The sequence below is a fragment of the Cucurbita moschata genome, unplaced genomic scaffold, assembly GCF_002738365.1.
Source record: "Cucurbita moschata cultivar Rifu unplaced genomic scaffold, Cmos_1.0 Cmo_Scf00051, whole genome shotgun sequence".
Classification (NCBI taxonomy): domain Eukaryota; kingdom Viridiplantae; phylum Streptophyta; class Magnoliopsida; order Cucurbitales; family Cucurbitaceae; genus Cucurbita; species Cucurbita moschata.
The window spans coordinates 566588-576290 of NW_019268567.1; the positions used below are offsets into that span (position 1 = coordinate 566588).

The 9703-nt window shown below is 36.2% G+C and overlaps 1 protein-coding gene across 2 annotated transcripts in view; it reads left to right on the forward strand.

The window, feature by feature from the left end:
• Window positions 1-385: 385 nt before the first annotated feature.
• The window catches only part of LOC111436048, a 10331-nt gene continuing 1013 nt past the window's right edge, over window positions 386-9703 (forward strand). For both annotated transcript variants that reach the window (XM_023073727.1, XM_023073728.1), the window contains exons 1-12: window positions 386-510; window positions 1910-2056; window positions 2145-2327; window positions 2620-2702; window positions 2848-3046; window positions 3699-3820; window positions 6171-6237; window positions 6689-6739; window positions 6985-7037; window positions 7186-7396; window positions 8648-8818; window positions 9407-9455. In XM_023073727.1, coding sequence (XP_022929495.1) covers window positions 454-510; window positions 1910-2056; window positions 2145-2327; window positions 2620-2702; window positions 2848-3046; window positions 3699-3820; window positions 6171-6237; window positions 6689-6739; window positions 6985-7037; window positions 7186-7396; window positions 8648-8818; window positions 9407-9455 — 1393 coding nt within the window. In that variant the 5' untranslated portion in view covers window positions 386-453. The remainder of the gene's footprint in view (window positions 511-1909; window positions 2057-2144; window positions 2328-2619; window positions 2703-2847; window positions 3047-3698; window positions 3821-6170; window positions 6238-6688; window positions 6740-6984; window positions 7038-7185; window positions 7397-8647; window positions 8819-9406; window positions 9456-9703) is intronic.

Below are 9703 nucleotides of genomic sequence, written 5' to 3' on the forward strand. Positions count from 1 at the left end.
TATTTAGCACACGTTATTAATAGTATGTTACACTTTTATCAAATATAATAATATGTTAAATATATTTAAATATAAAATGAGCTTATAATAATGTATTTATTCTAAGTTTAAATGCATTTTTAAATTTAAAACTCAAACCCTAATAACATTATAACCATATAAATGTAAATTTTCATTATTTGATCATAAATCTAAAAATAATTTTAAATTTTTTTTTGGTTTTAGGAAATAAATATATATTTAGTCTTTAATTTTCAAATATTTAAAGAATTTAATTGTTTATTTATTTACTTTTGGACAAAAAAAAAAAAAAAAAAAAAACTGGGCTTCTAGTTTGCCACGTCAGGCGAATTCCCGATAGTTATTTATTCAGTTTGGGGAATTATTTACGAGCTCTCAGTGGAAGTGTGGTCTGTGGAGGAATACGGACCGCAGCCATTCAAATTCGCGGCCATGGCAGTTGCAGTGAGCTACTGCACCTCTTCCTCCTTTCTTGGTTACTTCCCCTCTGTGAGTTCTTTTCTTTTCGTAGTTCGTCCTCGCTTCTCTGATTTTGATGTTCTTGTGGTTGATTACTTGAACTTTTATCGTCAGGGATCGTTTTACGTTACTGTGGATGATTAGTTAAGCTTTTATCGTCAGAGTGTTCTGAATTCCTGGAAGCATTTCTGGTTATGGATTCAAGTTACTAAAAGGAATCCTTAACATAGTTATGTAGATTTGTTCTTTTGGGGGGTGTTCTTCGGTTTCGGAAGCCTTATATGCCATTAGACTCGAGAAATTTCTGGCACGGTTTAGTTAATTCTTTATACACATTCTTAATCTGATACTCCTCTCATTGGTAGGCTTGAAAGTTATTGCATAATCTCTATTAATCGAGGAGGGAAATTTTTAGACATGTTATCAATGTTACTCTCATTAGTGGACATGGAAATTAATAAAAAATTCACTAAGTGACTATCAACATTACTTTTTGGAGGGAATGGCATTATGGATTTGAAATTCCAACATGAATTCTGACTTTGATACTATGTCAAGATCATATTAAACTTAAAAAGGTTTGAGCTCGTTGAATTATGATATATTAAATCGTTTATACATGCGTTTAATGCTGCCATTGTTCTAATCATACATTTTGTTGCTAGTCGGGTGTTCCTTAAAAACACCCATTGACTTATTTGGACTCCAAATCTCATGCCAAAGGATTAAAATAACTGTCGGTTTGACATCGACAGTAAGGATCGATTGATATCTTATAAATATTCACGAAATGTAGAAAAGTATCATCAATTAGCTATCATTATGAATATAAATACTATTAATAAGTTCCATAACTTAGAAAAAAAGAACTTAACCATTAATTGAAAGTAATGTTTAGAGCTTTTTTAGTTTACAAGACTATCTGTCTATATCTTTGTAATAGTGAAATCTCCACATGGATATCAAAATTATTATGTTTTAAATCCTTGCTATGCCTTTGTGTGTTTTAAAATGTTTTGCTTCATGTCTGGGGAAAACTAAGGGATAACGTTTGGCAATGATGCTTCCACATTTGTTCTTATAGTTCACCTTTACATTGCTTCCAACTCTGAAAATGTTGCTTGTTAACCTGGTTTGGTGCGATATAAGAAATGCCTTGCTCAATTTATGGCTGAAAAAATGCACAAAACAAGTGTGAGAGCATGATCTACTACCCCTTCTGGCTCCTTGTGTTGCTTTATCAGTTTTCAGAATACTTCCGGTGGCATGTCCTGTGATTTTATTCATCTTGTTTGTCTGTAAAGAACTTTTTCCAATCTGTAGCATTTTAACGTCAAACAGATTAAGGATATGATGCTACATGCAACTCTTATGAATGGTTTTTTTGTAGTATATAAATAGAAAAACCTCAACTACTATATAATTGCAGAAAAAATTGAAGTCCAGACACTTGGTTAGCCATTCAGCTCAGGCAACTAGAATTACTGGGCTTTTTTGGGGAGCTAAAAAGTCGACAGTACCAAAAGAATTTGATTATTCATTGGGAGATTTTACTTTGACAGGGACAGGCCCAGAGGTATACTACTTGATTTTGAAGTTTACTTGTAATTTATAATCGATTATTTAGTTATTTGTTTGTTATCACTTAGTTGTTCCTTATTCAGGGAGGCTCAGTTTCCCATTCAAAACCTACAAAGTTGTCTCTTTCAGTTGTTTCGTCTATTTCAGAGGTTTCAGCCAGTGGCTGGGATGCTTGTGCCCTGGATAGTACTGGCCCTGAAAAATATAATCCATTTCTGACCCATGGATTTCTTTCAAGCCTGGAAGAGACAGGTTGTGCTGTGAAGGTGAGGAACTAAGGCCTCTTCAGAAGGAGGGTTAAAAATGTTTTGTTCACAAATGAAACAATCATCTGAGATTCCAACTTTGAAATTTTCCTAAGCAGGTTGCTCTTTAAACACAATATTCAATAAACAAAACATAATTAAAAATTAGACAATATAATTCCATACTGTATAGCACTAGTTTATGAAAATAACTACTTATGTACATTGAATCGTTGATATTGTCTTATAAACCAATTAGTTTTACCTTATCTTGGAAAGCTGCACTGTTGTCTTACTTTTAATCGAATTTCAGGAAACTGGATGGACGCCTCGCCACATTGTGGCTAAGGATGAATCAGAAAATATTTTATGTGTTGTTCCACTCTATCTTAAAAGGTTAGCATTGACTCTTTATTCATTTATCATTTCTCGATAGATTCTCTAGTTTTATACTACATTTTTTCATTCTACCTGTTGGGAAGATCTGCTGATTTTGATCTGTGGCTGCCTTTTCAACTTCTAACTTACTTTCAATCTGCAGTCATTCCTATGGAGAATTTGTTTTTGATCATTCCTGGGCTGATGCATACTACAGTATTGGTGGAAGATATTACCCAAAACTACAATGTTGTGTGCCTTTTACTCCTGTGACTGGTCCAAGGATTTTACTCCGTAACACAATATTCAGAGATGAAATCTTTGACATTATAGTTTCTGCTTTAAAGGATATGACAGCCAAGGTACGACTAGTCATATGATCGATGCTTTTAGTGTACATTATGCACGTCTATCTATATGGAAAATTAGTTGCGATCATTCGTATGATAATATGCACTTAATCTCTCTCTCTCTCTCTCTTTCTCTCAATATTGTTTACTATTAAACCTTTGAAGATAGCATCTTATTTGTCAGATGAATGTGAACGACTGTTCGAGAACTTGATCTTTGGAGCAATTCTGTACTATATTTTGTGCATGCTTGATGTAAATAATAATCGGTCTTGGGAGTCTGTTGGTGGGGTGGTGTTTTTTTCCCTGGGGGAAGGGACAATGCAAAAATATGGAAGTGTTATTTTTACCCTTGAGGTTACGATGACCCCACTATTTGTGTCGGCTTGCATTTGAACCTTTTTGCTATTTAGTTGATGGAAGTTTTGGTTTTGGAAAAAAGCAAGGATGGACATTTTATTTTGTCTCCTTTTGGGAAAGATTATTAGCAACAAAAAATGGGGAAAAAAACTTTGGTGTCCTTATGAATTTACATATTATAGCATCATATGGTGAAATTTTTGTTTGTGTGCTCTACATTTTTATTGAAGGAACCTATAGATAAGTCACATCTTTCATATCATTTAATAAAAGCATTTTATTTGGAGTTAATTACTTCGAACAGTCTCAGCTCTCGTCACTGCATATTACCTTCTCATCTGAAAACGAATGGCAAAAACTAAGTGACGGAGGATTTCTGCAAAGGATTGGAATGCAGTACCATTGGAAGAATCGTAATTACAAAGAGTATGTCGTTTGTTTATTTGTCTTTAATTGTATGAATACACATTTGATGATAGTAGTTTGTTTTGTTATAGTTCAATTTCTCTGTCAGTGAGTTCATAGAAAGGTTGATTCACATTAACATTAACATATTCAATGGAATGACAACATCAGTATGTTTTTAAGCTAATGCTTTCGGATGCCAACTTGTGACGCTCTTTCCCTCCCCCTCCTCCATTCCATGGCCGCTAGCTCCTGCACTGATCCCTTCCCCCCTGTCAACACCATGCCCGTCTCATACACAAAACGCTCTATAGCCATAAACCATAAAATCTTCTACATTTCAATTGGTTACTCCCATAAAGGAAACAGAGCCCGGATTATGCTCCTTCTCCATATCTGTTGGACCTCCCTAACATGGCTCTTCTCCATATTTGAAACTCTTGTGGCGACCCTTGCACCTACAAACTCTTCATGGAGAAGCGAAGTGCAATTACTTCCTTTGGATTGAAGAGTTTTGTATAAAAAAAGTATACTATGCAGATGCAACGAAACGAAACAACAATGGAGGAAGATTGCCCAACACGATACCAGCTGGAATGACAAAAAAGGATGGCTTTTCTTCTTGTCCCTCATATTGGACTTCTCTGGACGGGGCCTCAGACTTGCTCCATCCTCACCAACATATTATAAAGAGAGAGAACTGAAGGGCATCACCTCCATCTAATCCTCCACGTGCCCCTTTATTTTCCTTACTTCAAGCCTCATTAACACTAATAGGCCACCCACCCACTCTCCTGCCTGAGCAACCCATCCCCTTTCTGAACTGTAGTCTTTTTTAATTGGGAAAACATAATTATTATTCAAGAGAGATCCTTGCATCACAGGTGGTACCTCATCAGAGTGGCTATTCAGGATTCCCTTTAGTCCCGCTCTCAATCCCATACAACTGGTAAAGTCCTTCATTGTGGGGATGTAAAGCCCATCAACACCCTATGTTCACCTGACAACTGGTGAAAGGTTAGGGACTTCTCTTTGCAGTTCACATGTTGGATTCTTCCCATTAACCTTTGAATGAGAGGAACTATTGTATGTATGGAGACATTGCTGTGACTTAATAGTTAATGGATGTTGCCTAAAAATCTCTGCGATGGATTTGACAGAGCTTCAAATCAAATTGAGGAGAAACCCATTGGACTTTCTTTCAGCTGAGCTTGTAATCCCTTCTTCCATCGCCAGGAAAGATCAAATTGCTGGCGTTCATGGCCCATACCAAAGCAATTCGAGGGCCCCTCTGGAAGATTCAAATTTCTCTGATGAAAAGGACAAAAAGGAAAATTGGTGATAAAGGACAACTCCTCGGACCTGGTACATCCTGCAGCCTTCCTACACTTCCATTCATTGTCCTTTTGCTCAGAGATTTTGATCATTCTTGCTCACAGCTTCAGATGGTCAGCAACCCTATCAGTCAATATTCCAGATTTTTTATCTATCATCTTCATTGGGCATCCCTCCAAGAGTGAGAAGCAAACCCTCTGGCTAAACCTTGCTAGAGCTTTTATCTGGACCAAATCTTCTTATGATACTTTTTTTTAGCACTATTCTCCTAGTGGCTCTGTCTTATTGTTATCTCGTGCCACAAGGAGGGATAAGATTTAGATTATTTATTCATCAGTTCTTCTGCTTTAGTTTGAGATGATTCACTGGGTGGTTGTTTCTTCTTTCCCTTTTTTTAATTCTTAATTCTTCGTTCTTTATTTTATTTTAATAATTAGAAAGACAACATTTCCTTGAGCAAATGAACTGAGGAAAGCAGCAAACCTACAAAAATTCAATCAATGCTTCAAGATCTCTTTTTTATCAACTGTTAGGATTGTCATTACTTATTAGGTATAAAGTAATTAGCTGGTAGGTTTGTTAAGAATGGTGGTCATTGTTTATATGGGAATTTGGGAAATTAGGGATAGACCCATTATGACATTAGGTTGTACTTCGTCATAGCTTTCTGTTAATTGTAGACTATTAAGTGGTATGTTTGCAAGCATGTTTGCTTTTGTGAAGGTTGTGGATTGAACTTTAAGAGTATCCTTATAAATCTTTTCTGACTTAGTTAGTTGTTTCTTGTTTCTTTTAACTTAGTTGTTTTTCTGAAATCTCATTTGAATTAAATACCAAGTTTGGAGGCATCAATTGTTTGTCCATTTGAAGGTGAAAGTTGCCAACTTTGTTGTGACATTTGATGTGCAATGGTCAACCACTAACATTTTTTTATTTTTATTTATTTTTATTTTATATATATGTTTCCCAAGTGCAATAGATACTGAACATTTTCCCAGTATCATTTATAATTTCTTCTCCCTTCTATCTTCTGCAGCTTCAATGAGTTTTTAATGGATATGAAGCAAAGTAAGAGGAAAAATATTCGTCAGGAGCGCAAAAAGGTCAGCACTTTTAATTATCATTCCATTGTGTGGGATACCAAAATATCAAATCCACAGCAGAAGTTGATGGCTTTGGAGTCTCTATGATGATTTGAGTTAGACTAGAAATATAATTTTATTACTGGTTTAATCTGCCTGCTTTAGAGTGCAGTCTTGTTGAATGACCCTTTGTAACTAGGAGACCCTAAATGACGCTAGAATAGCTGCAATACCCTGTACTAACAAACTATTATGAATTAAGAGAGAGCTCAACGTCATTCGATTTGCTGAAGTCATAAATTGGATATGCATAGTTGCCCTACCAATGGGCTTTTATGGCTAAGATCTTGCATTAATGTTTATAGATGGTTGTGTTACTGATTATTACTTGTAGATTTGAATAGTATTGTAATTTCCCCAGCTTTTAGTGGCTATGAATTTGTAATTTATCTTTGTGGACTTTCTGTGGCAGATTGTGGCTCAAAATTTGACCATGAAACGTCTCCGGGGTAGTGAAATAAAGGTAAAAACTGGATCTGCTTGTATTTTATTAAAATTGGATAGGATTAAATAAATTTGATCTTTTAAAAAAGTTATCCTTATACTCGAGTGTCAATGAGTTCGCATAATAAAGGACAACGATAATTAATGATAACGAACCATCTCTTGTAAAATCTAGCTTATGAATTGTTGTTTGTGGCAACCATTACTTATCTTACTGCAAGAGAATTCGGGGCACGGGCATCATTTGTTGCAATGTTTTGGCAGGATAAGCATTGGGATTCATTCTATACATTCTACAGGAACACTACTGATAACAAGTTTGGTCCTTACTATCAACCCCTTTCATTTTTCTGTCTATTGGGATTAAGAATTTCTTTTTGTTGTTGCCATTTTTGGACCGAGTATGATGAATTGGTAGATGCATGAAAATATATTTAATTGTATTCGGTAATGGCTTCTTCATAGGTGGGGCACCCCTTATCTCACTCGGGATTTCTTTTATAATATGGCCTCTAAGATGGGAGATCAAGTGTTACTAGTTACTGCAGAGGAAGGTGATGAATTTGTTGCTGGAGCGCTCAATCTAATTGGTGGAGATACTCTATATGGGCGGCTGTGGGGTTGTCACCCTAGAGCATACTATCCAAGTTTACATTTTGAAGCTTGTTATTATCAGGTGTGTTCGTAATATCATTATTTCATTGCAGCAATATAATCGACATTTTCAAGTTGAGTGAAATAACCAAATCTATTAGTTCATTCTCTCTCTCTTTTCGTTTTGTTTGCTCTCAAGATTTTGTCTTAATAAAATATAATATATCACGTGTAACAGCCTAAGCCCACCGCTAGTAGATATTGTCCTCTTTGAGTTTTCCCTTTTGAGCTTCTCCTCAAGGTTTTAAAACACGTTTGCTAGGGAGAGGTTTCCACACCCTTATAAAGAATATTTTGTTTTCCTACCCAACTGACGTGGGATCTCACAATCCACCCCCCCTTCAGGGCCCAGTGTCCTCGCAGGCACTCGTTCCCTTCTCTAATCGATGTGAGACCCTCCAATCCACCCCCCTTTGGGGCCTAGCTCCCTTACTGGCACACCGCCTCGTGTGCACCCCCCTTCGGGCTCAGCCTCCTTGTTGGCACATCGCCTAGTGTCTGGCTCTAATATCATTTGTAACAGCCCAAGCTCACTGCTAGCAAATATTGTCCTCTTTGGACTTTCCTTTTCGGGCTTCCTCTTAAGGTTTTAAAATGCGTTTGCTAGAGAGAGGTTTTCACACCCTTATAAAGAATGTTTTGTTCGGCCAAAACATGAGTTTCTTTGCTCTAGGATCTCGCTGTTATCAGCTTATGGGACCTTGATGCTTATGGCCTTGTTCTGTATAATATTAGTTCATTTTTAAGTCGGAGAACAAAGCACTCCATCCAAATAATGTATACAAGGAAACCATCACTTCAACTTCTTAGCTGGTAGCAAACATAAAAGGAGAACATTTCCAAAAATAATTATGAATAGTACCTCCTAGAACGGTTCAAAAATGATTCTATCTCAAACCTCACCCAAGTCCTCCTACCCTTCAAAATCCTTACGTAATTATGATTACAGGCTAAATTTGACAATATCTGCTAGTGGTGGGCTTGTGCTGTTACAATTTCCATTTCAAACGTCCCCACTGAAGAGAGTTGAAACCATTACCCGTCATAAAAGTAGATTTATACTTGATAATGTCTCTGAACTTGGAGTTGCTTACTGTGAACCATCTCTTTTCTTTCTTGCGCTGAGGAACGTTGGTGCCAAAATGAGCTTTATTTATAATTGTGTTACTCTCATGCATTTTACTTAATTTCCTAAATAAAAGGTCCAAAAGTCATCAGAGTTTATAAATGCTGAAATGACCTCGAATCTTTGACCTTTGGTCGTTCCTCGCAGGCAATAGAAGCAGCTATTGAACTTGATCTCGACACAGTAGAAGCAGGAGCTCAGGGTGAGCATAAGATTCAACGAGGTTACATGCCTGTGACCACTTATAGCTGTCATTATCTTACGGATGAAGGTTTCGGGAGGGCAATAGATGATTTCCTAATGCGTGAAGCAAATCAGGTAACTCTATATATTCTGTGACTGATTGTGGCATAACGGTGTAATTCTTCTTCCAATGATTTATTGTTTAACTATAGACAGGAAGTTGCATCGTTTGCAAAAATCTAACTTGTGAGATCCCACGTCGGTTAGGAAAGAAAATAAAACATTTTTGAAAGGGTGTGGAAACCTCTCCCTAGCAGACACGTTTTAAAAACCTTGAGGGGAAGCCCGAAAGGGAAAGCTCAAAGAAGACAAAATCTACTAGCGGTGGGCTTGGGCGGGTTACATAACTTAGGGATATAACTTAGGGATAGTTACATGGAAAATAGAAAGAACTTTAAGAACATAGTTTGTTAAGTCCGTTTGATAACGTTTTTTCTCCAAATTTCTCAACTACAGTGAACATCGGAATTCCTAGTCAAACTTTATTTTAGTTTTCGTAACTTGTCTACAGACCGAAAGTTCTTATGGAGAGTTCGTTTTGTATATCCTAATTAATTGGTTCATTTAACCTTCAATCCATGGTTTGATTCAGGTTCTTCACATACCATTATCTACATGCTTCTGAATTGTTGGTTGATACAAAATGACTACTTTTGTTTGCAGGTTAAGGCTGTGATAAAACTATTGCATGATTCTGGACCCTTTAAAGAAGGTATATAAATTTAGGCCTTCCAAACACTGGAAGCAATAGGATCATCACATTTTATATAGATGATTATCAGATGATATGCTTCCTGATTGAATTTAGTGAAGGGTTAAAATGACTGTACAGAGACCAAGTTATGGCAACATAGCTATTTAAATGGAAAAGTTTTCAGCTATTTGCATGTTTTTCAGCTACGGCTGCATATTTTTTTGGGTTTTTTTTTTTTTTTTTTTTTTTTTTTTTTTTTTTTTTTT